The sequence below is a fragment of the Callorhinus ursinus genome, unplaced genomic scaffold, assembly GCF_003265705.2.
Source record: "Callorhinus ursinus isolate GAN/ISIS: 27379988/994484 unplaced genomic scaffold, GSC_fseal_2.0 scaffold9, whole genome shotgun sequence".
Taxonomy (NCBI): Eukaryota; Metazoa; Chordata; class Mammalia; order Carnivora; family Otariidae; genus Callorhinus; species Callorhinus ursinus.
Genome location: NW_027397071.1, coordinates 47,361,732 through 47,389,731, shown reverse-complemented (window position 1 = coordinate 47,389,731; position 28,000 = coordinate 47,361,732). Strand labels below are relative to the sequence as shown.

The window sequence follows — 28,000 nt, the reverse complement described above, 5'->3', positions numbered from 1 at the left end:
AGGAACTGCTTAATTGTTTTTATTTTCCCTCCTTTCTCCTGATGGAAGTGACTGTACCCTGTGGATCTAAGACAATTGCAGACATGTCCACAGAGGGGAGATTTGTTTGTTTAGGCGCTGGATGTATATTCAGATGTTTTACCAAAGTCATCTACAAACAAAAGCATTCCACGGAACTTGAGAAATTTCAGGGTCATCAGGGGCTGTCTCCTCTTCATTTTGGAATGGCAGCATATTTTAAATTTATCAGGGAAAGAATCTTGAGTCAGAACTCATTAGACCTGGAGCTTCCTTCTTCAGAGAATGACTCACAGAATCCAAGTAGTGACAAAGTCATTCCCAACCAGAGTTACATCCAGACTTCTTATCTGGCACACAGAAGAGGAAAAGTTGTCAGTTATAGTGAGAAAAACACAGGCTTTGGAATCAGATGGAGCTGGGTCAAAGTCCCAACTCTACCACTTACCGGCTCTGTGATCTCTGACAAGATATTTCATCTCAATGAGTCTTAGCTTCCTCCTTTGTAAAGGGTGGGTAACAATACTTACTTTGCGGATGTAAGAGCAATAATGTATATATTACATCCAGGGCATGGTGTACCGTATAGTATGTGCTGAAATAGGGGAATCCATCACTATTGATCTCTCTTAGCTTGTTTTGCCTCTTTCTTTGCCTAGAAACCAGAACAACTTGTTTGGTTTTCAAGAGCCCATCATAATAATTGACATGTAACCTTATTTTTTTCCAGGTCGGTTTCATTGACTACATCGTGCATCCACTGTGGGAGACATGGGCAGATCTGGTGCAGCCTGATGCCCAGGACATTCTGGATACATTAGAAGATAACAGGAACTGGTACCAGAGCATGATACCCCAGAGTCCCTCCCCACCGCTGGACGAGCAGAACAGAGACTGTCAGGGTCTGATGGAGAAGTTTCAGTTTGAACTGACCCTTGAGGAGGAGGATTCCGAAGGCCCTGACAAAGAGGGAGAGGGTCACAATTATTTCAGCAGCACAAAGACACTTTGCGTGATCGACCCTGACCATAGGGATTCGCTAGGAGAGACTGATGGAGACACTGGGGCAGAAGACAAGTCCCCGATTGACACATAATCGCCTTCTCCGTGTGGAGATGAACAGTCCACCTTTGACAAGCATGCCAGCTGGATGGTAGGGCCAGCCTATCATGGGGGCGTAGGCCTGCACGGGACAAGGGCCATGTGGCCTTTCCAGTTACTTGAGTTGGGAGCCAGAATGCGAGACCATGAAGCAAACAGCAGTTCAGAAAATTCCACGGTTGACTTGCCTCGTTTGCAAGCTTAGTGGAGAGCTGAAACTTTACCTGGTACTGGAGGCCAAGGTCAGATCCTGAGTAAATGACTTGAAAATGGAAGACACAAAACTGAGAGATTTTTTTCTGCACTAAGTTTTGGGAATCTGTCCCCTCTAGTGACTGAACTGACTGATTAATAACTTCATTTATGAATCTGCTCACCTGTCCCCTTGTCTGCCAACCTGTGTGCCTTTTTTGTAAAACATTTTCACGTCTTTAAAATGCCTGTTGAATACCTAGAGTTTAGTATCAACTTCTACACAGATAAGCATTCAAAGTTGACATAAACTTTTTTGACTCTTTCTGGGAAAAAAAAAAGGAAAGAAAATGGTCTTCCTTCTTTCTTGGGCAATATCTTTCACTTTACTACAGTTACTTTTGCAAATAGAAAGGATACGCTTCTAACCACATTCTACTTCCTTCCCCTATGGTCCCATCCAGCTTCACAGTTGCCCGTATAACTTATCTCTGTCTGCCTGCTTACAGCAGTATGTTTTTCTCCTCTTAGAACTTCACTTTTTGTGCTGCAAACAGAATAAAAGTGAACAGACTAAGAGGTAGGAAGGAGTAGTCGTGTCATTCCCAGTAACAGTCTGTGTAAAATTCAGCTCCATGAGGCAGTGCGCCATGTTGTGTCCCGTAGCCCTGAGCCGCTGGGCGCTGCACACGCCCCAATCCGGTCCCCTCCCGCCTCGCTCTCTACCCAGTGACACACCGTTTTCAATTTGATGCTGCCGTCTTTCTCTCGCACTGCCTTCTGCGCTAACACCTCCATTTCTGTTTATAACAGTATATTTATTACTTCATGTATATAATGTAATGTTTTGTAAGTTATTAATTTATATATCTAACATTGCCTGCCAATGGTGGTGTTACATTTGTGTAGAAAACTCTGCCTAAGAGTTGCGACTTTTCTTGTAACGTTTTGTATGGTGTATTATATAACCTGGACGTCGCTTAAGAGAGACATACGACCCCCTCCCCGGTGAGGACATCTGTGGGCTTTTATTCAGAAGGTCTGCCCTCTTCCCTGAGTTGCTCATACTGCACAACCCCTTTGTGAACCAGTTTTGGAAATAGGATTCTCACATTCAATACTAAATGGTTTATACTGAGCTTTTACTTTTGTATAGTTTGATAGGGGTAGGGGGCAAGGGGATGTAGTTTTCACCCATGTTCTATCCAAATCTGTGTCCGCATGAGTTGGGTTATAACTGGGTTCTACTCTCATTGTGGCTTTGGTTTAAACAGCAACACTACATTTGCTCACAGATGTTCTTCTAAGTGTTCCCAAACTACTGATTTTGAAGCAAAAACCTCCTGCCCGCCATTAAGCAGGAAAGTCATGTTCCAATTAATTACAAAAAAACCCCAATAAAACAATGTGAATTTTATAATAAAATGTGAACTGATGTAGTAAATTATGCAAATGTGAAGCTTCTGATAACACTTGTTAGGCCTCTTATTGGCTTCAGTCTCCCATTTGTAAAATATATTCCAAGCTTTCAGTTCAGCATTGTAACTCACTAGTTAAAGAAATGGCACAAATGTGCATGACCAATGGGTTTGTATGTCTATGAACACTGCATTATTTCAGGTGGACATTTTATTGTTTTCAAAAGTTTCTCACAATGTATGTTATAGTATTATTATTATTATATATTGTGCTCCGATGCATTCGTAAGAGACTTTTATATGAAATGAATAAACAAAAGCATGATTAGATTAGACCATAGGCCCAATTATTTTGTGGTTAGTTCTGACCTATTAAAAGCAGATATTTCTTTCTCTTCTCTTCTACCCTACCCCACAAAGAAAACCAACCACTTTGCCTGGCCATCCTCTCAACTGAAGTTTCAGAATCTGTGTCCAAAAAGTCCCCTAGCTTGGAACGTTTCACATGTTCTTAGCAAATATCCACACATCTCAGTGATGCGGGAGGTGGTTAAAGAAAAGCAAACAAAACTACTGTAAGAATCTGAAACGTTTAATCCACTAGATAAACCAAGGGAATCTCCGACTTGGCTGGGTCCTCCAGAAAAATGAATCACAGCATCACAGAACTTTAGCTTCATGTAGTCAAATGGTTCCACAGATTCATTTGACACATGAAGAATCTGAGGTCCAAAGAGTCATCTTCAAGCACCATTGACAGAGCACTGGTTCCTGGTCTTTTTGATGATTCATGGAGTCTCCTATTAATCATATGGTTATGCTTTTCTTTCTGGAAAGAGCTTTATAAATTTCATAGGTAGAATACTTAAATGCTCTGTTGAAGTTTTAAAATCAGCTTCAAAAACTGTTATTCTGGGGCGCCTGGGTGGCTCAGTCGTTAAGCGTCTGCCTTCGGCTCAGGTCATGATCCCAGGGTCCTGGGATCGAGTCCCGCATTGGGCTCCCTGTTCCGCGGGAAGCCTGCCTCTCCCTCTCCTACCCCCCCTGCTTGTGTTCCCTCTCTCGCTGTGTCTTTCTCTGTCAAATAAATAAATAAAATCTTAAAAAAATTAAAATTAAATAAAAAATGTTATCCTAAGAAATGTGTGTGTGTGTGTGTGTGTGTGTGTGTGTGTGTGTGTGTGTGTGGTGAAAGGCCACAAACAAGAATCAGCAGATAACATGTAACATTTTAACCACAGGGAAATGTTTGTGAACTAGTAAGTGGGTCTCCTCTAGAAGAATTCCACTCAAGAAACTAAAATTACTGAATTTCTTTACAAAGACAAGATGAGCCAACATTGCAGAACTAGTCTGCCTGCCCGTTGCAGAGCTAATGTTTTACGGCACTTAGCTACCATCCCCAATTTCTGATTCCATCTCCATCCCTGAGCTCTTACAGATTAAGTGACAAAAGTGAATTGGTTAGCATAGTCACAGGTGTGACTTTTATAAAGTCTACAGCTATAAATATTTATAAATATGTGCAGGTATGTTTTCTACAGGGAAATGGTTTTTAATCCTTGCTGCAAATAAGAATCACCTGGAGAATAAATTTTTTTTAAATATTAATGTTTGGGTCCCACCCACACTCCTAGATTTTGTTTGAATTCCCAAGAGCCCCAGGGACCAGATTTTTAGAATTTTCCCCAGGTGCAATTTGAGTGGAGAGCTATTGCTCCTGAAGAGAGAGTCATGCTTGGAGCTAAGGCTTTTATCTGTCCGTTCAGACTTCTCTAATAAAGCACCACAGACTGGGCAGCTTAAAAACAACAAGAATTTATTTCTCACAATTCCCGAGGCTGGCAAGTCTAAGATTAAGGTACCAGCATAGTCACGTTCTGGTGAGGGCCCCACTTCCTGGATCATAACTGATAGACTCCTCACTTGGTGGAAAGGGCTAGAGATCTCTCTGGACCCTTTTATTATAAGGCAGTAATCCCATTCATGAAGCCCCCACCCTCATGACTTAAACACCTCCCAAAGGCCTCTCTTCCTATTACCATCATCTTTGGGAGTTAGAATTTCAACAGATGAATTTGGGAAGGGACACAAACATTCAGGCCACAACAACTTTCTTTCACTATGACTGTCTTCAGATATTGTCCACCCACCATGGCCAGGTGCTGGTTCAGGTACAGAGATGAGACCGGGCATCAGAGATGAGTAAGACAGAGCTCTATAGTCCAGGAGCTTGCAGTCTGCTGTATTGCTCACCGTCTGCCTTGCAAACCACAAAATCATAATTATGTTCTCAGGAAAACCACGATGAAGATAAATCTAAAAGAAAGTTAATCATCTGGTTCTATAACATAGGCCGTAAGTGTAACCATTCTCTTATCTATGATGGCATATCAGTGTTCCTAGTGGCAGGGAACTACTGCAGAAGCAGAAATTACTATGGCATCTTAACCAAGGCTGAGTATGATAGCTTAGTACTTAACAAAATGTGTAGGAGCCTAAGACTGACTTACAGAGTCAGGAAATGTCAAGAGTTCCACAAGATGGCCTTCCCTTCACCTTTTCCCACAGGCTTATTTTGACATGAGTTGGAAGTCTGGGAAGTTCTTGTCCACTGAACAAAGCCTAATGGAGTTCAAGTGAAGGAGGGTGGTTTATTGCATGGATTCTGGAGCCAAGTGGCCTGGGTTTAAATCCTATCTCCTCCATTTACTAACCATGCGACTTTAGACAATTCACCTACTCTTTGGGCTTCAGCAAAATGGGTATTATTAATTTGTCAGGTGGAGGTAATAATTCCAGGCCTTTTCCACCATTCCATTGCTACTTCTGTGAGCCCGAGCTCGTGTCTTAGTGATTGATTAAATCAATGATCATGAGCTTTAAAACCTGTAAAACCCAGGTGGGGCAGGAAAGCTAGCAAATTCCCTTTATAAACCCACATTTTATGCATCCTGTACCCCTTGTGAAGAATTCTCCAAGCTGGTTCTCTCCCACATTCCTCAAGATTTGGATCAGGTGTCCTCCTACAGGAAGTTTTCCTGATCCCCAAGGTTGGGATAAAGCCTCTTACTTGAGCCCCTAGAACATCCTGTGCTTTACCTGTGTAATTAGCTGTGTAACCTTGGGCAAGTCACTTAACTCTCCTGTGCCTCAGCTTTATCATCTGTAGAATAAAGATAATTATAGTAATACCGAGATTATAGCAGGTTATGCAAGAATTACATGAGTTGATATATGTAAAGTTCTGAGAAATATTATAATTATTAACACCTGCTATATGTTGAAGTTGGGTTTATGTCTTTTCCAAAAGACTATAACTCATTGAATTCAGAAGCTGGATCTTATTTCCTGTTGAATCTCCAATGCCCAATCCAATATCTAGAACAAATATACATTTGTCAAACTGAACTGAATCAAGTGGTTTTATGCAAGGGTAAAATGCAACCCCATGCCTAAAGCCTTTTAAACCAAAAAAAAAAAAAGGTGTTGGAAGGGGCATCTGGGTGGCTCAGTTAAGTGTCTGACTCTTGATTTTGGCTCAGGTCATAATCTCAGGATCATGAGATTGAGCCCTGCATCAGGCTCTGTGTCCAGCTGGGAGTCTGAGATTCTCTCTCTCTTAAATTAATTAATTAATTAATTAATTTTTAAAAAGGTGTTGGTTTCTGAGTCCTGGAATAAAGAACCCATGTAATTTTAGAACCAAAGATTCCTCAGAGATCATCTGGTCTACCCCTTTACTTTTTTTTTTTTAATTTGTTGATCCTCTTCTTTGATTTCTTTTTTTTAAAGATTTATTTATTTATATTTATTTATTTGAGAGAGAGAATGATATATAGAGAAAGAACATGAGAGGGGGGGAGGGTCAGAGGGAGAAGCAGACTCCCCGCTGAGCAGGGAGCCCGACGCAGGACTTGATCCCGGGACTCCAGGATCATGACCCGAACCAAAGGCAGTCGCTTACCCAACTGAGCCACCCAGGCGCCCTACCCCTTTACTTTTATAAATAAAGGAACTGAGGCTCAGACATGGCCAGTGACCTGCCTGAGATCACACAGTGTATTAGTGTTGTAGAGCCACCATAAACTAGTATTGCAAACCGGAGTGGGGAGATTGAGGGAGTTGGGGGTGTTAAACAGTGGAAATTTACTATCTCACAGTCCTGGAGGCTAGAAGGGCAAGGTTATGGTGGGGTCAGGGACAGTTCCTTCTGAGGGCTATGAGAATCTGTTCATGCCTCTCTCCTAACTTCTGATAATTTGGGGGCAACCTTTGACATTCTTGGCTTGTAGATGCAGCACCCTAATCTCTTCCTTCATGTTTATGTGGCGTTCTCTGTGTTTGTATGTCTGCATCCAAATTTCCCCTTTCTCTAAGGACACCAGTCATATTGGGTTAAGGACCCACCCTACTCCAGTATGACCTCATTTTAACTAATTACATCTAATAAACTAATTGCATCTATTTCCAAATAAAGTCACATTCTGAGGTACTGGGGGTTAGGACTTCAACATAAAAATCTGAGGGAGGATATAATTCAACCCATAATACACAGTTACTCACCAGAAGAGTTCCCAATTCCTTACTCAGGTGTCTTTTGTTAACATCATGGAGTTTGGGGGCCTTAGACACCCATTCAACTTCTGTGCACCTCAAATTTATCTCTAAAATAGAGGAAGAGACCACATGTCTTAACAGGTACTACCCAGTTATAAAAAGTTTAATGCTTTATACCATGGCATTTTTGTTTTCTTAAGGTCTTTCTGAGTTCTTCAAACATATTAATTATTTAATTATTAATTATTTCCTTGGTGTAACTTGTGACACATGGAGAAGAGAAAGAAGAAGTTTAGGGTAGTAGGAAAAACATAGCCCAAGGGTTAAGAGCTTAGGCTCTGAACGTGAACAGACCCTAGTTCAAATCCCTGCTCTTCCACTTCCTAGCTGTGTAACGTGGGGCAAACAGTTAACCTCTTCAAGCCACAGTTCCCTCTTCATTAAAATGAAGAACATAATACTGACCTTTTGATGAGGTTGCTATGAAGACTAGTGGACGATGCATAAAAAGCGCCTCACTGTCAGCCATTATATATGGATATCAGCTAAGGCTTCATTCCTTCCACAAATATTTATAGAGCACCAATTATGTGCCAGGCACAGTATGATGAGCAAAACACACAAAGTCCCTGCCCTTATGAAATTTGTATTTTTTAGTGGGGGCGAAAGACCCCAAGGAAACAAGAAGATAAATACTACATTATTGGGTAGTGTGATATGGGCTGTGGGGTTGGCAAGTGACAGTGGTTTAAGAGCAATGGCTCTGGAGTTCCACGGCCCAGGTTAGAGTCCCAGCCTCACTCTTTGCTAATGGTGCAGACCCAGGTACAGCAAACACAAAGTGTCCCTGTCAACTTCAAAGAGCAGCAGGAACGCCAGGAAAGGGAGAGGAGTGGACAATGAAGTTGGTGGCCAGGTCACAGAGAATTGTACGGCTTTTGTAAGGACTTTGCCAAGTCATCGGATGACTTGGAGCACAAGATTGCATTTCTTAAAGATTACTCTGTGAGGAGAATAAACTATACTTAGGCAAACACAGAATCGGAGAAACCAGTTAGGAGGTTGCTGCTGTCATCCTCTGAAGTGACAGGAACTCAACAAGATTAGCAGTGGTAGAGGTGGTTGAGAGTTGGAAGATTTGAGATATATTTTCAAGGCGGGGCCGACAGGACTTGCTGATGGATTTGAAAATGGAAGCACAGGAAAAGGAGTGAGAAAGATCCCAAGAGTGTGGCCTGGGCAGCCCATTGAATGGTAGAAACGTCTCCTCTGACGGGGAACAGATTTTGGTGGGTTGAAGGTGCTTTTTGGTCATCCAAGTGAAGATATTGTGGAGGCAATTAGGTATATGAGTCTGAAGTTCAGGGCAGAGGTCATGAAAGTCCTAAGCTTATCAGTGAGTAGGCTCCCTATCTAATTGTCCATGTGGACTAAATCTGTTTTACCCCAAATCATCCCTGACCCAAAATGTGGCCTCCTCAGGAGGTTCTTCAAGAGATCTGCCCACACCAAGCATTTTGTGATTTTATGGAATTTTACGGAAGCAGCAGTCGGGTCTGGGGAGGTCGCTGTCAGCAACACGGGGCTCCCTGGACTGCACAGCTGCCTCTTTCCCTCTTCTCCCTTCCCTCTGTCCTCAGACCCACTGAACCGCCCTCTCAGGAGCAAAACCAGTTATTCTTCCTGGCATTTGCACCACACTTAGCATTCATCTTTTGTTGATGGGGTATGATTTGGGGAACTCTCCCTTCAAAACCACAGAGCTTCTTGATATGTTCTTCATGCAATTATATACATTGCTCTCCCAAGAGAAATTCAGATATAAGAACCTTTCTCCATCTTACTCTCTCTTCCCCCAATAAAAATGGGAGGTCTCACTCACAAACTTTCGGAGAGGTAAGTGAGGAGAAAGCAAAGCTCAAGGGTTTCCTTATGGCTCCCATGCCTTCCCTACCTCATGGTTCAACCCTGCCCATGTCCTTTGCCAGATTGGCACTGATGCTTAGCTCTGCTCAGTGGTTAGGACTTGGGCTCTCGGTTAATGATCTTATCTCCTGTTCTTTTTGCCTTCCCTTCAAAGTTCACCCCATCACTTCAAGGGCATGAACTCCTCTCCATTCTACCAGGCCCTTTTGGTGCTTGAGAATGCTCTTCTTATCTCCTGCTTTACCCAACGCAGCTCTCACATCTCTCTGTAGCTCGGGGTCCCGAGTGCAGGCTCTGGAGTGAGCATGGCTGGAGACACACAAATAAAAACAAACAAAAAGTGGTTTGTTACAACACCGGGGGAAAGAACAAAAGTGGCCATTCTGGATGCTTTGAGATACAGTATGTCATGTCCAGTATAGCTATTTTCAATACTAATTTTGTTTGTATTCTATTTTTGTCTTTTTCATCAACTTCTAGCCTAACTTTCAAGTAAGATGTGTCTCCATGTTCTCTAGCTCCCTACATGGAAATCTCAAGAACAGCCTGGCCAGGGTGCCCGAAACCAAGTGACTGTAACCTCTGTGAGGGCAGGGAGCAGGTCTGGTGTTTTGTTCTCTGTTTCCAGAATGCCTAGCACCATGTCTGGCACAGAGTCGATGCTCAAACATTTGTTGACTAAACATGGATGTTGATTACAGGAAGACCCAGTTAATAGGAAGATGAAAAGAATGTACATTCCAGGCAAGTTGACTCTTCGTTTCTCTCACTGGATTGCAATGATCTGTTTCCAAATCTGTCTCCCTACTCAACACTGAGCCCCTCCAAGCTAGGACAATGTTTTTCATTTTGTTTCTTTTTTAATCTTTGTGTTCCTCACCACCAATGACACTATGCTGGCCCTAAGTGAAACGAGTGGCCAGTGATGTTTGTTGAGGGAATGACTGAAAAAACAAGGAAGAAAACCATGTTATTGAAATTATTTGTGAACTATATCCAACCACTTGATTTTCCTGGGGAAGGAATAGAGTATGCTGGGGGAAGCAAGGTTTGATAAATCCATGTTACAGGCCTTGTTCTGCCCCTTCGCAGTTGTGGAAATTTGGTCATCGCTTAAATTTTCTGAGCCTAAATTTTCTCATAATTAAATGGAATGAGCAATAGACAACTAAAGATGGGATCAGATAAAGCGTTACATATGGTAGGTACTCTATAGTCTGGATGTATGTTCTTATGGATGAAAGGATTCATTTATCCTTTATATTAAAATACTTTTTAAAAATATCACCTCTGTCAGGGTGCTTGGGTGGCTGAGTTGGTTAAGTGTCTGCCTTCAGCTCAGGTCATGATCCCAGTGTCCTGGGATCCAGCTCCACATTGGGCTCTCTGCTCAGTGAGGAGTCTGCTTCTCCCTCTGTCTCTGTCTGCCACTCCCCCTGCTTGTGCTCTCTCTCTCTGTCAAATAAATAAATAAAATCTTTACAAAAAATCACCTCTATCTTTGAAAAGCGTAATGTAGCAATATCTTTTGATTAATTTAGTGTTCTGTAAATTTTGCTCTAGTTAATCTAGATTTTTCTACACATACCTCAAGATTCCAGGGAGATAAATGCTCACATTCCACCCCATCAATATGGGACCATGCTGACACCGATGAGCTCAAGGAAACAGAAGGAAACATGTAGATCATATTAGCCTACACTGCTCCAATGCAGCAAATCCCTCAAAAATATGCCTGACTGAAAGCTTCTACTAATAGAGAACTCAGCAAAATTCTTTTGAGATATTGTAAAACAATACTCTTTTTTGAGATGGAATCCAATTGTGCTCTTCTGGAGCATTCTCTCTGGTTTACTTTTTTTCTTCTGTAGCCAAATAATGTATATAATTCCTCTTCTAATTTCTTGTTCCAATTTAAAATAGGAGCCAAACTTCCAGAGTTTGTGACTATGTGACCCCGGGAAGCATGATATAACCACTCCGTGTCTCAGTTTCTTTATCTGTAAAACAGAAGTGATAATAACAAAAGCTATGTCAAAATTACTTTGAGGGTTCAATGAATTATGGCTGAAAACTTCTAGATTAGTGTCCGGCCTCCAGTACACATTAGCAGATGTTAACTATATATAGCTAGAGGTAACATGCTTGCTACATTGTAGTTCCTTCAACTGTATTTCATTTGACTTAAATTTGTCATTCTGGTCGAATTATCCTGGACTTGCTCACATTAACAGTGCTTTCTTAGGATGAGTGTCCCAGAAGCAAGCACCATATTTCAGTCATGGTAGAGCACAGTATGACTCTTGCCCTTCTTTGTTCTGAGCACTGTTCCATAGCCCAAGATTTTATTCATTTGGGGAGAAGTCAGTGACTCACCCTGATGATTCATAAGGTGCTTGCAGGCAAACAAACCCTTCACACCTTTTCACACGAACCACTGCGAAACCACATCTCCATTCTGCGCTCACAGCATTGGGTTTCTTCAACTAAGTGTAGCATTTACACTTCACTGATACATTTCATCTGAAAAACCAGTGGAGTATAGGGAAGAGCATTTTCAGTTGGGGTGTCAGACTGACTTGTGTGTAAATACCAGCTGCAGCACCACTTTTAAGACCTTTACAGAAAGCACTTTGTTTGATTTTCAGTTTTCTTTTCTCTAAAATGGAGGAATGATATCCATATCAAATGATTATTTAGAAAGACTAAGTGACATAATTTATGCAAAGTGTCTAGCACATGCAGGCATGCAATAAAAGGCTAGTAAATCAATGCATATGTATGGGAAAAATCTTTATATTTTTCATTTTAATTCTAAAATATACATTGTTTTTAGCCTAAAAATAATTTTAAATTATGATTCTAATAATTCATTAGCTTTGACCTACCCCCTAGGATCTGTTACCAACACCTTTGATTATCATGTATTCTATATTTTCATTTACATTGTTAGTAAAATGTTAACCAGGACAAGACAAGGAATGGAAATGTATGAAGTCACCAGCAGCCTTCCAGATCAGCATCAGTCCCTTAGTCAGTGTTCCATGGGCAATGGCAGTGAGTCCACTATAAATTCACTTGTGTGCCCCAACTATAAATTCACCTATGTGCACCAACATATCAGGAAAAACATGATCAAAAGCTTTTGTGAAATTGAGACATATCATGTCTAAAGCACTTGCCTCCTGGGTACAATCTACTAACCCTAACTGAGAAAAGAGACCATTATAGCATGACTCGATCTTAGAAAACTCCTCTGCCAAATGACCTACAAACCATATCTTAATAATCTGTTTTAGAATTTCTCAGACAATTGATGTCCTTCTTGACAATCTGTACTAGATTCTATCTTTCTTTCTAATGATTGGGATAATATTTGTGTATCACACTCACCCAGATTTATGACATATTTTTGTTCTCTCTGATTTCTCAAAGATCAGCAATTATGAATAAAAAACACATTGGTAAGTCCTTTCAATACACTGGCAAATAACATGCCTAGAAACGTGAAACCACTTAAAGAATAGAGATGCTATCCTAACACCTCTTTGCTTTATTTGGCAAGTCTAGCAGAAGAGCATGGTACTTGTGTATTCTTGGTTAAGGGCCTATCTCCTTCTAGCTGGAGAAAACTGCCCTTTTCCACCAAATATACAATTTCAGATAGGATGTCAATAGAGCAGTGAAGGAGGACAGGGGACCCTATCTACTGTTTCAAATAATGGTTCTTTAGCACCTACCATTGTTTAATTCAGTAAACATGTATTGAGTCCCTAATGTTTTGCAGACACTCTTCCAAGACATAGTTCTTGCTCCTTATGTACTGGAGGATATATGAAAACAGATAGGCAAATAAAATATTCAAGCATTGTAAGAAATGCTGAAGTAAAGATATGCATAAAGAACACAAAGGCCAGAGCACATCACTTTCTTTTTGGAGGGGAATAATAGACGCACTTCTCTTAGAAAGACAAGGTTGAGTATTCAAGTTTGAGTCTTCAAGGATATAAGAGCAGCCAACAGACCAAAAGGATCAGCAGAAGAAGGGCAGGAAGGGCTGTATTCCAGGAGGAAGGAAGAACACATGAAAAGAACACATAGAGCTATGAAAGGGTATTGTTGAGGCCCATCTGTATATTCATGTATTCCACAAGCATTGATTGAGTACATACTGTGGGCCAGGTACTCTCCTAGACCTTGGGGATACAGAGATATGCAAACAGAGAAAAGCTCTACTCTCATTGAATTAAGTTGCAGGTAGAGACAGATATGAATTAAAGTTTTAAAAAGTGAATGTGTTATTCGGTACTGATAGAATTTCTCCAAAGGATGGAAATATAGTTACATGAGAATAATTAGAAGAAATCACCTCAGACAATTTATAAGGAAAGAGAGAAGGAAGCATATGACTATAACAATGTTTGCCAAAGTCCTGTAGCAGGAAGGAGCAAAGTGCCTTGGAGGGACTGAGAGAGGGCCAGTTTGACCAGAGATTATGGGATAATAAGAAATGAGCCTGGTGAGGCAGGCACAGGCTATATCTCACAGGGAATTTTAAGAATTTTGCTCTTACTTACACAATGAGAACCCCCCAAACATTTTAAGCAGGGAAGTGATAAGATCAGACTTGAATTTTAGAGAGATCATTCTAATTATGGTGTGGAGGGCAGATCCTGAGAAGATGATAAAAACTGTGGAAGACAAGTTAGTAGGTGACTGCGATAGTCCAGCCAAAATGATATGAACTAAGGTGGGACTGTGAAGATGGAGAGAAATGCATGGATGTGGAATTATTTAGGTGTTACCTTTACAGATCTTGGTGATGGATGATTTAGAGAGGAAAAAAGGAAAAAAAATACTAAAGAATAAATCCCAAGGTTTTGGCTCGCACAAGTGGAAAGTGGTGAAGTCAGTTTCTGGGGGAAAAAAAAGGAATATCAGGGAGCTACTAGTTGGGGAAGGGGGAGGGAGCATGATTCCAGTGTTGGATATGTTGATTTTTAGATGTCTTTGTGACATCCAAGCAGATGTAAAAGAGACAACTGAATATGATAGTCCAGAATGCAAAGAAGCCTGGGCTGGGAGGTATCCATAGATCATATACATGGTACTTAACGCCATGGGATGTCTAGCTATCTAGTGAGAAAAGAGGGTTGGGGGTAGGATTAACCCTTGAGGACCTCTGTTATTTAATGAGAGAATATAAAAAGGTTGGGCCTATAAAGGAGATTAAGAAAGCCAAAGTGAAGGAACTAGAAGTGTGCCAAGAGAATCTGGTGTCTAAGAAGGCTAAAGGAAGAAAATATTTTAAGAAAGAAGTATTCTATAATATTGAATCCTGTTGAGAGATGAAGTAAAATTAAAAAGAAAAAAACACTTACTTTAGTTAGAAATATGGATATTACTGGTGAACTTAGATCATTTCCAGTAAAATGATGGCCCAATAGCCAGTTTTCAGTGAACAAAGGGTAAGGGGAGGTGAAAAATGGAGGCAGTAAGAACAGACGAGAAACTCAGTTATGAAGAGGAAGGTTGAGAGAGACTGAAGGAAGAAAGACTGTGGGCTCACTAATAATGTCTGTCTGGGAAGGCAGAAGTGGTGTGATGCAAAGCACTGGTAGAATTCTTCTTAGAAGAAAGGTCGCTTTCTCCAATATACCAGAAAAGGAGGGGAATGGGTTTAAGTGGATTCGGTAGAGGGAAGTTCAAAGAATTCCTTCTGATATCTTTGATTTTCTTTTAACAAAAGAACATTGGCCCTTTCTCACTCACCATTTCTTTTAACTAGGAAGAACATTTGGTTAAAATCAAGTGAAAACACTTTCAGAGGATGCTAAAGAAATTCAACTATCCAACTGTTATAGGAAAATAAGAGTGCTGAGCCTGAAGAAGTGATAGCTCTACTTGGAGAAGGGAAATGGTAGCAATCTTTGAATATGGAAGTAATTTTTACATAAAAAGAAAATTTGTTTGTTCCTAATTACACTAAGGGTGAGACCCAGGCCGATGGAAGGTATGGGAAGATTTGTTTGGACTCAGCATTTACACAAACTAGGTTTTCTAACTGTTCTTATCGTGCCAAGATGAAATGATCTGATTAAAGACGTGGTGAATCCTCAGATACTAGAGTTTGTTTAAAACTTCTACTTGCTGGACTGATGTAATGGGGGAAATTCAAGCATGAGATGGGAGGCTGAATGTTGGGAGTTCTATTTGACTGTTTTTTCTCCCCTTTACAGCTTGAAGGCCATTTGTTCTTCCTCTCTTCATCTTGAACCTTATTCTCCCTGAAAAGATAGAAAGATGGAAAGATAGGAAAGAAAGAGATGATAGGAAGTGAGCATTATGGGTAGAGTTTTCCTGTGAATTTTTACTTCTACACTAATGGCTATAAGATTTTCCTGTACTTCCTTGATATTTTCTTTTTTTTGCTTGTGTGTGTGTGTGTGTGTGTGTGTCTGTTTTGACTTGATTTCCATCAGAACTGTGAATACCGCCTCTATTGTCCTCAGCAGTTTTTCACCTACCTTATTTTTATTGTTTTCTTACTAAGTATACACTCACATTCATCAAGTGGCCTTCCTGCCTCTTTTGTTAATGGTCCTAAACTTTTGTGTTCCCTCTGCGAAGCCGTTCCTCTTCCTACCATTTTTATACCTATTATTTTACTACCTGAGCTTTTCAGAGCACATCTTTGCGCAGTCACATGAGTTTTTCTCATTTCCTTCCTAGGATCCAGGAGTAATGGTCATTTGTGTAGCACTTTATAGATGTTACAGCAACCATTTGTAGTCATCACTGCAACTGATTATCAAAGGACTCCTCGAGATGCAAGTTCTGTGCCATCAGCCCCGACAGCAAGCCTACTGCTCATCATCACCATCATAATCATCTCCAACTCTATTTTAAAGATAGGGGTCCAGAGAAGACTAAGAAAGCGCTTCAAGTCATTGCATTGCACAGTCTAAAAGCAGAGACTCAAACTGAGATCTGCACAATCCTAACATTCAGGCTCTTTTTATATATAAAGCTGCTTCCCCAGAGCTTGTTTCCTCAGCTACTGTAAATTTGGAGTCGGCATAATCACGTTCTCCAAAATCACCTGTTATCTCCTCAACATGCTCTTCCTCTTTGGTTGTAATTATGTGGAATTGCAGTTCCTTTAGTCACTTCCTCAATTATAAAGACTGCTTATGAATTATTGACTAAACTTTATGAGACCCTCCTTTTCCAAATTCTCATGAATTCTAATGTTCCTTAGGTAGTCTGAGCCATCTCATCTGAGTCAAGTTATTCTTCCCCTTTTGAGCTCTCTGTCTAAATTGTCCTCCGAGGCATATAAATACCCACTCTGACGGTGCATCTCAACTTTCAGTCTGTTGGTCAGTCAGTCAAAAACTACGGAGTGTTTGACGTATGCCAAGCACTGTCTAGGCTCTTAATATAGATTAGTAAAGAAGAAATATATAATCCATATAGAGAGAAATTAATCAAATACTTGCAAAAATAAATGTAGGTTAAGTATTGTTCTTTTTTGCCCTTTGTTAGGACTTTCATTTTTCCCTTTGTTGGATTTCTTGCAGTTCATATGACAAACCTACTCTATAAACTTATACCTTTAACATACTACAACTTTTCCACAATGTACCTTGCTCTCTTAGAAGCCACGTAATGCATTTCAGGGGCACATAGGACTCAGAGCAGGAAGGGAACTTTGACATTAGCCAGTCTAGCACTTCTCAAACTTTAACGTACGTACAAATCAGCTGGGGATCTTATTAAAATGTAGCTTCTGAATTAGTAGGTCTTGAATGAGATCTGAAATTCTGCAATTTTGGCAAGCTCCCAGATAGTGTTGATGCTGCTAATACATGGACTACACTTTGAATAGCAAAGATCTGTTCTCTGGTTTATAACTAGGAGTATACATCAAAACATCTTGCTTTTCCAAAATACAGATTCTGAATCGGATTTTAGCAGGGGCTGGGACATATGAAAGTTGAAAAATCAGTCTCAGGCTCTCAGCTAATATGGAAAAAATAGGAACTGGGTTTACTATCCTGCCTGACACAACCAAAAGAAAAAAAAATAAAACCTGACAAAATAGGATGCAATGTTTTTCAAGATGCTAGACATTAGTCAACAAAAGAAAGTGATCTCTGAGAAACAGGAAACAAGCGAGATGAGCCCAGCAAACTTTCCTGAGAGAATTTCCAAGTTTCGGCATAGAGAACAGTAACCCAAGCAGAGCCCAGCTGACTCTCTGAGCTGAGAGTCAGGGGGGAACAAGGCAACTAGAGTTCTCAGGGTGGAGCACCAGAAAGGATGGAGCAGCACAGAGAGAAAACTCCAGAGGTCCACAGAAAGCCTCCCATAAGTATATGGCAGAGTACTGATCAGCACACACCTATAGAGAAAACAACCCAAGAAAAGGGCCATAAGTACTAGAATGGATGAGATGACAGTGTCTTGTGCTCACGTAGAGCTAGAAAGAACGCCTGTACCTACCATCCAGACTAGAAAATCTTATGACTCATGGGGTATTAGAGTACTTAGGAAGCAATGCCTTAGGGAAGAAATAATTAGCCCAGAATGAGCACTGCTATGGTCTCATCTAATAAATCTTCAAAGCAAGACCAAAAGGGTCAAACTGTTTCCAAGTAACTTAACTGCATCACAGAATAAAGCTTGGGTATATTTCCAGGAACACAAATTATCTAGCACCTAACAAGGTAAAATTCAAAATGTATGGCATCTAATTTATCAGACATGGAAATAAGTAAGAGAATATGACCCATAATTAGGAGAAAAATCAGTCAAGTAAAATTGACTCTGACCTGACAGAAATGTTAGAATTAGGAGGTAGGAATACTGTTGGAGCTATATTCTGTATTCCAAATGTTTGAACTGTAAGGAAAAATAGAAAAGATATAAAAATACAGTAAGTAGGATTAATAACAGATTAGACATTATAAAATAAAGATTAGTGAACTTAAAGATACAGTGATAGAAAGTATTCAAAATGAAACACAAAGAAAGGAGAATAAAAAAAAAAAAGAAGAAATGAATCAGTCAGATTGTCCTTTGAGACAAACTCGAGGGAGCTAATAATGTGTAGTGAGAGTCCCTGAAGGAGGGGGAGGGGTTTATTAAAATCTTTTTAAAAATAAATGCTGGAAAATTTCCAAATTTGATGAAAATGATAAACCACAAAAAACCCTTCTAAAATTTAAGAAACTCAATGAAGCCCAAGAACAAGAAACTTGAAGAAAACTACATCAAAGCACATCATAATCAAATTGCTTAAAGCCAGTGATTCAAAAAAAATCTCAAAAGCAGCCAAGGGAGTGATGGACAGGGCAGGGAATCATGTTATGTACAAAGGAACAAAGATTAAACATAGCAACACATTTATTGTCAGAAATAATGGAAGCAAGAAGGCAATAGAGCAACATCATTAAAGTACTGAAAGAAAAACTCTTAACCAAGATTCCTGTACCGAGTGAAAATATCTTTCAAAAATGAAAGAGAAACCAAAGCTTTTTCAGACATACAAAAGGTGACAGAAAGCATGGCCAATGGACTCCCACTACAAGAAATGTTAAAGGAAGCCCTCCAGCAAAAGAGAAAGGAAAACAGATGGAAACTTGGATCTCCAGCAAGAAATGAAGAACACAAGAAATGGTAACTATACCATTAAATACATACTTCTTTCTTACTAAAAAAACCTTTTTAAAAGATAACGGACTCTTTAGGCAAAACTGAAAATAATATAGTATGGAGCTTATAAGATATGTAAAAGTAAAATGAATGACAACTATAGTACAAATTGAAAGTGAAGAAATGGAAGTATGTTATTATATGGCTTTTTGTTATATGTGTGTATAAAAAAAAATCTTCAGATCAATTCATATAGAACCAATGTCATCATTTTGGGCGGCAAACCTTTAACATTCATCCAGCTTAAAGCTAACAACTTTTTGTATCATTTCAACACCTTTCTCCAGAAGTACATTTTGTTACCAATGCATTTTGGAGAATGCATGAGGATACTACATTGCTCAAAGTTTTATATTCAATGAATAATAATAATATCTAAAATGTATTGCAGCTTTACGTATAGTAACCCATCTAATAACCCATCTAAGCCCATTGAGGCAGGTCTTCTGTGAGGCTGATTTTTATAGAAGAATGAGCTAGGGGACAAGCTAATACAGAATAGAGACAAGACACAAACCCAGGAGTTCAGTCCTTTCAACAAAAAAACATGGAGTGTCTGCGAGCTTAGCCACTATATACACTGCCCTCTCTTTTTGTTTACCTGGTTTTATTGTTGTTTTCTGAGAATTTCCGCTTTTAAAGTCTTCTAAGTTAAAATTTTTGTGGCCTCACTGGGCATATCCAAGAATGGGTGCCTTGATTGTTTTCCTCAAAAAATCATCTGGGGTCTGTTCTAAAAAACAGCTATATATAGATATATAGAGATATAGAGAGGGAGAGGGAGGGAGAGAGAGACTAAGAGAGAGACTGAAAGAGAAGGTCCTGGAGAAGTAGAGCTTTGTAAAGACAATATTTGACTTTACGGAGCCCACAGTTAATGGGGGAAGGAGGCAGGTAAGAATGTAATGACCAGGGCACTGGGTGGCTCAGTCGGTTAAGCTTTGGATTCTTGGTTTTGGCTTGGGTCCTGATCTCAGGGCCATGAGACCAAGCCCTGTGTTGGGCTCTGCATTGAGCCCGGAGTCTGCTTCAGACTCTCTTTCCCTTTCCCTCTGCCCCTCTCCCCCATTACCCTGCCCCATGCTCTCCCTCTCTAAAGTAAATAAAGAAATCTTAAAAAAAAATAAAAAGAATGTGTCATTACTGCCCAGTAGGGACAGTACTATGCTGGCAGAAAACAGGGTATTATGAAATCACAGAGAGATTTGCTAGGTTTCTTTGAGAGATGGGAGAAATATGGTGAGAATTCTGGAAAAAGCTGATTAGAATTTTGCAGTTGCTTCACAATTTAGTTCTGTCTCTTAATACTTGATTTAAATCATCATGTCTGTGCTTGGCAAGCATGGGCTCACGTGTGCGCAAGCCCCACACTGCCTAACACAAGGGGTTGATAAATAGAGAGTACTGAAATATTTGATAAATCAACAAAAATTTACACACACACACACACACACACACACACACACACACACACACATTTAACCCACCGGAAACTGTCTTTAACTTTTTATTTTGTGCCTGTATTTCTCTCTTCACACTTTGGAACACCTGCAGCTTCTCCAGCTGGGGCCCGAGGGTGGAGGTTTCTCCTCAGTCTGGCTTACAAACCTTTCCACCAACACATATGCCTTTGGGGCTATAACAGTTTCCAAGGGCTGCTGGAACCAGGGATCGCAAACGTGGTGGCTTATAACAACAGAAACTTACTCTCTCTCACAATCTGGACGCCTGTCTGCTAAAGTCAAGTGGTTGGCAGGGTGGTGCTCCTTCCAAAGGCCCTGAGGAAGGATCCTCCTTGCTTCTTCCAGCTTCTGGTCGTTACTCGGCTGGTGGTTGCATACCTTCATCTCTACTTCCGTCTTCATGAGGCTGCCTCTTCTGAGTGTCTGTGCCAACTCCTCTTCTGCCTAAGGATGTCTGTCAGTAGATTTAGGGCCCACCCCGGTAGACCCTCATCTTGAGATCCTTAATGATATCTGTAAAGACTCTTTTTCCGAGTAGGGGCACACCCACCGATTCTGAGTGCGAGAAGGTGGGCATATCTTTTGGGGGCCACGATTCAATTCGTGACAGAGGCATCTCCAGCAGGGCCAGGACTAGGGCAAGGAGAGTGAGACACTCGACTCAGGGGCAAAGGTTAAGGGAGTGCCAAAAAATCCCCAGTAATATAAGTAAATAACAAATTAATAATATGAAATAAATAATAAAAATAAATATTTCAACCAAGTATTTCAAAAAGTCAAAATTAAGGCAGAAAGTAAATGCCGCAAAAATATGAAATTTCAAATAAAAACAGGATCGGGATTATCGATTTTTTTTTTTTTCCTTTCAGGTCTCCACTCCGGCTTAGCATTTCACTCCATTCCAGCAATAGCCCACGCCTCTGATCCGTAGTAAGGATGAGCTGAGCCAAATCCACCATTTCCCCACTCACAATTTCAATCACCCTTCCCAGAAACATTGCTCCCGGGAGCTTTACTCAGGAGACGAGGCTCACTATGCACTGGGCTTCCCGCTTCCAAAGCAGGCTTATTTGTCTTAGGAGTTGTGCAAACACCTCCTGAGAAGCTAATTAAAATGGAAACCCACGCTGCCAATTCTGGGAAGCCTCCAAATAAGCATCATGAGGCTGCCAGAAAGTGTTATTAATATACACACCCAACCTCTCACTGTGGTGGAAGAGGGGCAGAGGACTCTGAAGGACAAACTCCGAAAAGGTGAGTGTGAGGTGAAAGTTTCTGAGCCCCACGGCCAAGCACAGCGCGGAGCAAACGGAAGGTACTCAGTATGTGTAGGAATGAATAGTGTTGCATGCTGAGTGGATGTGGTTGAGGAACAAGAATAACGTGTATTTCTTGCTTCCCAGCACCACTAAGAAAGAAATGCTATATGTACTTGATTTGTCTGCTATCACCAAACGCTAAATCAATACCATTGACTGATTATTTAATGCTAAGTAATCAGTATGAAATTATAACCAGTGAAAAAGTGTAATAAAAAATATCACATTGCAAAATATTTAAAAATACATAGCAAAAAAAATTTAAAAACATAGAAACAGACAAGAGAATACAGGCGGGAACTACAAGAAAAACAGACTTAAGGGCATAAAGATAGACTTTCCCAAGTGGCAATACAGACTCTACTCCTGGGTGGAAAGACTCAGTATCCCAGTGATATAAATTAACCTCACATTCGCAAATGAACTTAATGTAATTTCCAAAAAGAATCAATGGTAGTTTTGGGGGGGAATTTAACAAACTGCTTTCAAAATTCATCTAAAAGATCAAAGTAGGGGCACCTGGGTGGCTTAGTCAGTTGAGTGACCGACTCTTGGTTTCAGTTCAGGTCATGATCTCGGGGTCCTGGGATCGAGCCCCACATCAGGCTCGACACTCAGCGCAGAGTCTGCTTGTCCCTCTCCCTCTGCGCCTCACCCTGGCTCTCTCTCTCTCAAATAAATATCACCTTTAAAAGATAAATAAATAAATAATCAAAACGAGAACAGCTGAAGATCTTTTGAAAGAACAAATTATGGATAACGTGAACTTCCATGTAATTAAAATTAATTGTAAAACTATAAGTGTGGCACAGGACAGCGTTACAGGATAAGAAGATGGACAGATGTAATAGGCAGAAAGCCTAGAAACTGAACTTCCTATATATGGGTCTTCAATGTGTGGTGTCATATATATCATATCAAATCATTTTTTAAAAAGAAGACTTGATTAATATTGTTCAAACCTAGAGGTATTTAGTATTAGAGAAAAATAGATTCTCATTTTATATTGTATACAAATTAAATTTAAGTTGGTTATAGAGTTAAAGGTAGAAATGAATTATATGAAATTATGGGAGACTACCTTATCTCTAGGTAGAGATAGATTTTCTAGGCATAAAAACAAAGAAAGAAACTTCAAAGAAAAGATTGATCAGTTTGTCTCCATTAATATTAAAATACGTGTGCTAAAAGTCACCATAAACCAAGGTAAAGGAAGCAATAAATGTAGAAAATATAGGCCACATATATGAAAAGAGAGGAATATAATACCTTCTATGATTGGCTTCCCCCAAATCAATAAAGGTTCTCAAAAATCAATAAGAAAGAGAAAAGATGGGTATTCAAAAAAGTGAGTGAGGCTCATAAATAGAGAGTTCATTTAAAAAGAAATTAAGTGGCCAATTATTATGTAAAAATATTAGCCTAACAAAAGAAATGCAAATTAAAGTAACAGTGAGAAACCATTTCTCAAGTGGACAAAATTATCTTAAAAAAATCAAACCTAATACTCCAGTGAAATTCACATTCACATTCTCACATACTCACTTCTGGGAGAAGTATCAACTAATAAAACTCTTCTGAAAGTGATTTGGGTACTATACCTCAAAAGCCTAAAAATGATTCTAATTCTTTAATTTAGTAATTCTATTTTTAAGTGAAATTGAGGAAGGAAATGATTTAAGTATACACGTAGGTTTATAGATAAGATAGTCACTATAGTATAATTATATTGGCAAAAAAAGCTTAAAAGAGTCTCAATGTCCAACAACATAAAGACAAACGATGGGATTTTATGATGCCATTAAAATAATTTTTTGAATAATATTTAATTATATATGCTAGTATACTTTGGGTTCTATTTATTGAAAACTATGTAATAAATATGTAAAACAAGCAAGCGCATAAACCCACAAATGCATACTACAAGGAAAAGAATAATTAACACCAACTCGTTATTTTTAGGCTTTTCTGAGGCCTAAGTTTTTGACTGGCTTGTGTTTTGCACTTTCCCACATACTCCACCATTAGAACACATTACTTTATAATCAGAAAAGAAAAAAGACTAAAAAATAAGAGACTTCATCCCCAGCTCCTAGGATGTCAACACTTGAAAGAGCACTAGCGAGAACCTGACCCATTTCCTTTGGTTTTCAGATAAAGAAAACAGAGCCCCAGAAGGCTAGCCCATTGGAAAGGCCAAGTGTTATTTGTAAGGCCGGTAGCTGTGTGTCCAAACCCCAGACTATCTCAGAGGATCCCTTTGCAGTCATGCAAAAGGAGGACCCACCTGCCTATGGTGCTCTTGGGGACTTGGAAGGCCAATGGCAATTCTTCCCCTCATCTTCAGCTCTGGCCATTTCTGCTTTAGAGAGTGGAGGCTATGCTGCCCAAGACAGCAACCCTCACCTGCCAAGATCCTTAAGCAGAGTCTGAATTCCTCTACCCAGAACCTGGAAGGCTCCCTACATATTTGAGAATTGAAGGAACTGAGGGAACCTGGGAAGTCTACCCATCTCACATCCAAATAGACCATGGCTCTCCACTCCTGCCCTGATACCAAAAGTATGTGTTGTGGGTGGAGGTGGCGGTGTCATTTCCATAGACTATAATGGGGACGGCAGAGTCGAGCCGTGTGGTGGCCGTGGTCTGGATGGACGTGGAGTGTGCCGTTTAGAAAGGGCAGCAGTGGGAAAGCTTGACAAACAGAGAAGTGCGTGTGGGAAGGCCCAGAGTTTTGACCTGCACGATGAGAACTCTAGCAACATGGGATGCCTGAGGGTGGGAGGTGATGGCATCCAGCGTGCCTGGACTGCAGAATGCCCTGAAGACTGTGCAGGGGCGGGGGGAGGGGGCGCTGTGGGAACTCAAGAGCAGAGTAGGCAATGGGAAGGAAGGAGTAGGAACTGAGCAAAGCAGGGCCTAGCCCCTGCCAGGATGAGCAATGACCAAGAGTAGGGCAAGCTGGCCCAGCAGAGAATTAGAAGCTCACCCTGGAGGGGACCAGAGCCAAATTGCCTCGCTGCCCCCCAGGCCCAGGCCCAGGCCAGCCTGGACCTCCTCCGTGGGAGCGTCTGGATTGCCGGGACCATATTCCTGCCCTCGCTGTACATTTCCTCTCATGTGACCGACAGTGGACAGCTAACAGGAGATCTGTGCTTTCAAACGAAAAGGGTGAGGCTGAGGCTGAGCTGAAGCTAACCCTAGAGAAGAAGTAGCAGTACTTTGCTGAGAAGAGACTTCAGCTGTGAGAAAAATCTTCCAGAAATGCTAAAAGGAGGCCTGGTCCACAGCCACCGGGCTGAGGGCTGCCAGCTCAGTTCATGGATGACGGACCCGCCTGGGTGGTGGAGACCTTAGGAGACCAGGCCTGCATTGACATCCCACTCCACCACCTCCTAGAGGTCATGGGCAAGCTCCTTAGCCTCGCCAAGACTCGGTGTTCGCACATATAAAATGGGGATGAGCAGTGCCTACCTCACAGGGTTATGGAGAAGATAAAAGGATATACTGCGTAGAGCATGAATATCACTGGATTATTATTAACTCTTCCTTCTCTTTTCATCTACCTGGGACCCAGATCCATTATTTGAATTTATATTAAAAGAGTGAGGAAAAGGGTAAGGAAACAGCTGCTTAGTGAGTCTCTGCTTCATGCTTTGCACTAATTACCCTCTTAGTCTTCCCCAAGGTCCCCCAGGAGGGCATTAAGATCTCTCACTGGCAGATAAGTTGTAACTCAGGGAAGTGAAGTCACTTGTGTGAGATGCTAAACTAACTTGAGGCAGAAAAAGAATTCTGTTCGCCTCCAAAGTTCCTGTCTGTCCCACCAGCCCGTGTTGCAGTCCCCAGCCCCAATCTCCACAAGCTCAGAGCCTCCCTCCCCTAAACACATGCTGCCGTGGGAACAGCAGTCCTCGCCCCTCCATCGATGCAGACCTGGAACATGGCCCTTGTTTTACTGGCCATGGTGACCCAGGCCAGGACACAGCCAGATGTACCACTCCTGGGCTCAGGACTGTTGTGGGTCACGGGCACCCATTAGATGCCACGCCCAGGGTCCACTGCCCAGCAAAACATGGCAACTTGGGGGAAAACACTGGCCAGAAAAATCTGTATGTGAGGCTCTCCCGTAGGGATTTTCTGGGGTTGGAGGAAGCCTGTCAGGGTATAAAGAATCCAGAGGGATGAGGGCCTGGGAACGAGTTTAATGAGGTCAGATCACATGGGGTAATCTGACCTCATTAAAATGAGTGAATCGGGGGAGCCCTCTTCACACGGCTCTTCCTACCACACTCTGACGTGGAGGAGGAAACTGAGGCTCACGCATGCCAGATATGACAGGATAGAGCTGGGCTTGCCATGCTCGGAGATTTTAGTTCCAATCCCAGTTTATTTACTTACGTTGCTGAGTGATGAGGGCCAATGGCTTCACTCCTGGCAGAGCACAGTTACTGCTCCCACCGACTGAGTGCTGACAAAGGACCGGGCCCTGTCCGGAGCTCCAAACACTCACCATCCCACCGCATCCTCAGAACCACCACAGGGCGTGGGAGCCGTTCTTTCTTTTCTCTCGGGGATGAGATGGAGGCACTCTGCAGACTCAGACCCCTTCTGGTAGGGCTCAGAGTGCTCCGTCTATGTCCTGAGGCCACCTTGGGCAGATCCTTCTCCTTCAGGGAGCAAGGCGACTCTTGGCAATCAAAGGACCAATGCCGGAGATTTCTTTTTTTCTTTTGAAAACCACCACTCGGGATGATGCTGTATGAGGAGGTTCCCAGAGAGACATTCATGATGCTTCTGAAGGGCAGGGTCAGCACAGCTGGAGCTCTGTTCTCTAAACTCAATCACCAAGACCCTCTCCCATTCAAAGGAACAGCGCCCCCCTCCCCTGTGCTGGGCTCTGCATTTCCGGAACCTTGAGCTTTGTTCTCCAAGAGCCTCAGCTGTGTTGAAACTCTGTAGAATTCAGGGGAAATCTGTGCCAGGTCAGAGCCTGTGCAGTTATCCCTCTGGGAGTTTCCAGCTTTGTGTGGGCTCAGTGTCAACAAGTTTTGTCTGATAAACTCAAGAGCTCAAGTGCCAAAGTTCTCTTTACTGTGCCCAGGTTACTGGTGAGGAAACTCAAAGGTTTCACTTTTATAAAAGAAAGAGACATTGCCCAGCCTCGTTGTTATGAGAGGAAAGAGCCAACACTGGTCTTAAGCTCAGTGTGTGCAGGGGTTTTTACATTCCTTATCTGTCTTGGCTCTCACCCCGGAGGCAGGGGGGGAGTATCCCTGTTTCAGACAAGAAACAATTGAGTTGGCCAAGGTCACCCAGCGAATAGTGAAACCGGGAGATTTTTTTTTTTCTTTTCAAAGTCCAAGATCTTCTCACTGCCTATGATTTCTCGCTAATTCTCTGGCCAAGAGATGCTATCATGTATGGTCTAAGAGCTTAAAGCAACTGTTTGGGTCTAAGTCCTGGCCCAGGAAGGATGAGCTGTGTGACTTCGGGGAAGTTAACTTGATCTCTCTGAAACTCCGTTTCCTCGTATGTAAAATGAGGCTGACAGTCCTAGAACTTGCTTTCTAGGGCTCTTGAGTTTAAATGGGTTCATATGGGAGGAATGTTTAGAACCATGTGCCATGACATAATATCAGCTATTTTAATCATATAACTTGAATGAAGAAATGCACTGTTGTTTTACCAAGTATGTACTGTACTCTGGGGGAAGGAAGAATTCCTATACAAGGCAGTGTCCTTGCTAGGCAGGTGCCTCAGATTCATTTATCCTCCTGTATCTCCACAGCAATCTTACGAGTGAGGGATTTTACAGACAAGGACACCGAAGAACAGAGAAGTTAAGTCACAGGACAAACGTTGCATAGCGACAGAGTATTGGGGCTGGGATTCAAACCCCAGCCTGACTCCAGCACTTTACCTTCTCCTTTATCTCTCTGCCCACCACTTTTCGGGAAATGGAGCAGCCCAGCAAGAGAGCACATGTGTGCATGCATGTGACACGTGGCAAGTCAGGGAAGGGGGAGGTGCCGTCTGACCAGTGTTGCCTCATTTCACAAATGCATTATTTCCTAACAGGTCCTCTGCACATTTATTATGGTTAATATTTTAAATTTTATATCTTAAATATAAAGGAAGCTGGAAATTCAGGGGACTACTGTACTGATTTGAAACTTCAAGTCATTGGTCTGTACTTAATTTGGTTATTTGTTTGCCCACGTTGTGCCACATACTGGGGCCATGGAAGTAAATGGAGACGTGATAGAATTGATTACATATT

The 28,000-nt window shown here is 41.4% G+C and overlaps 2 protein-coding genes across 35 annotated transcripts in view; one reads left to right on the top strand and one right to left on the bottom strand.

Moving 5' to 3' along the window:
- Positions 1 to 3,064, top strand: part of PDE4B (phosphodiesterase 4B) — a 420,748-nt gene extending 417,684 nt beyond the window's left edge. For all 9 annotated transcript variants that reach the window (XM_073896583.1, XM_073896589.1, XM_073896584.1 and 6 more), the window contains one exon: positions 749 to 3,064. In XM_073896583.1, coding sequence (XP_073752684.1) covers positions 749 to 1,114 — 366 coding nt within the window. In that variant the 3' untranslated portion in view covers positions 1,115 to 3,064. The remainder of the gene's footprint in view (positions 1 to 748) is intronic.
- On the bottom strand, positions 4 to 26,680 carry LOC141373429 (uncharacterized). 26 transcript variants are annotated; one of them, XR_012379431.1, is made up of 5 exons: positions 26,119 to 26,680; positions 11,592 to 11,738; positions 5,832 to 11,215; positions 4,883 to 4,992; positions 4 to 368 (listed from the first exon to the last, which is right to left on the bottom strand). XR_012379431.1 is itself a non-coding variant. In XM_073896591.1 (4 exons), the coding sequence occupies exons 1-4, from the start codon at positions 26,505 to 26,507 to the stop codon at positions 334 to 336; spliced, it is 579 nt and encodes a 192-aa protein (XP_073752692.1). In that variant the 5' UTR covers positions 26,508 to 26,680; the 3' UTR covers positions 4 to 333. The 26 variants fall into 26 exon arrangements, 4 of the variants coding, with proteins under 4 accessions (XP_073752692.1, XP_073752694.1, XP_073752693.1 ...); XR_012379432.1 differs by having other exon boundaries at positions 4,883 to 4,988; XR_012379430.1 differs by lacking the exon at positions 4 to 368 and having other exon boundaries at positions 4,269 to 5,048; positions 5,832 to 5,895; positions 6,003 to 11,215.
- Positions 26,681 to 28,000: the final 1,320 nt, after the last annotated feature.

Excerpts from the sequence above, each read along its gene's own strand:
- LOC141373429 (XM_073896590.1), bottom strand. The coding sequence starts at position 26,507 with ATGAATGTCTCTCTGGGAACCTCCTCATACAGCATCATCCCGAGTGGT. Across the intron at positions 7,397-26,230 it reads TCTGAGGATGCGGTGGGATG|AGATAAATTTGAGGTGCACA; the intron begins GTGAGTGTTTGG and ends CCTCTATTTTAG. Across the intron at positions 4,989-7,295 it reads AGGAATTGGGAACTCTTCTG|ACGGTGAGCAATACAGCAGA; the intron begins GTGAGTAACTGT and ends TTTGCAAGGCAG.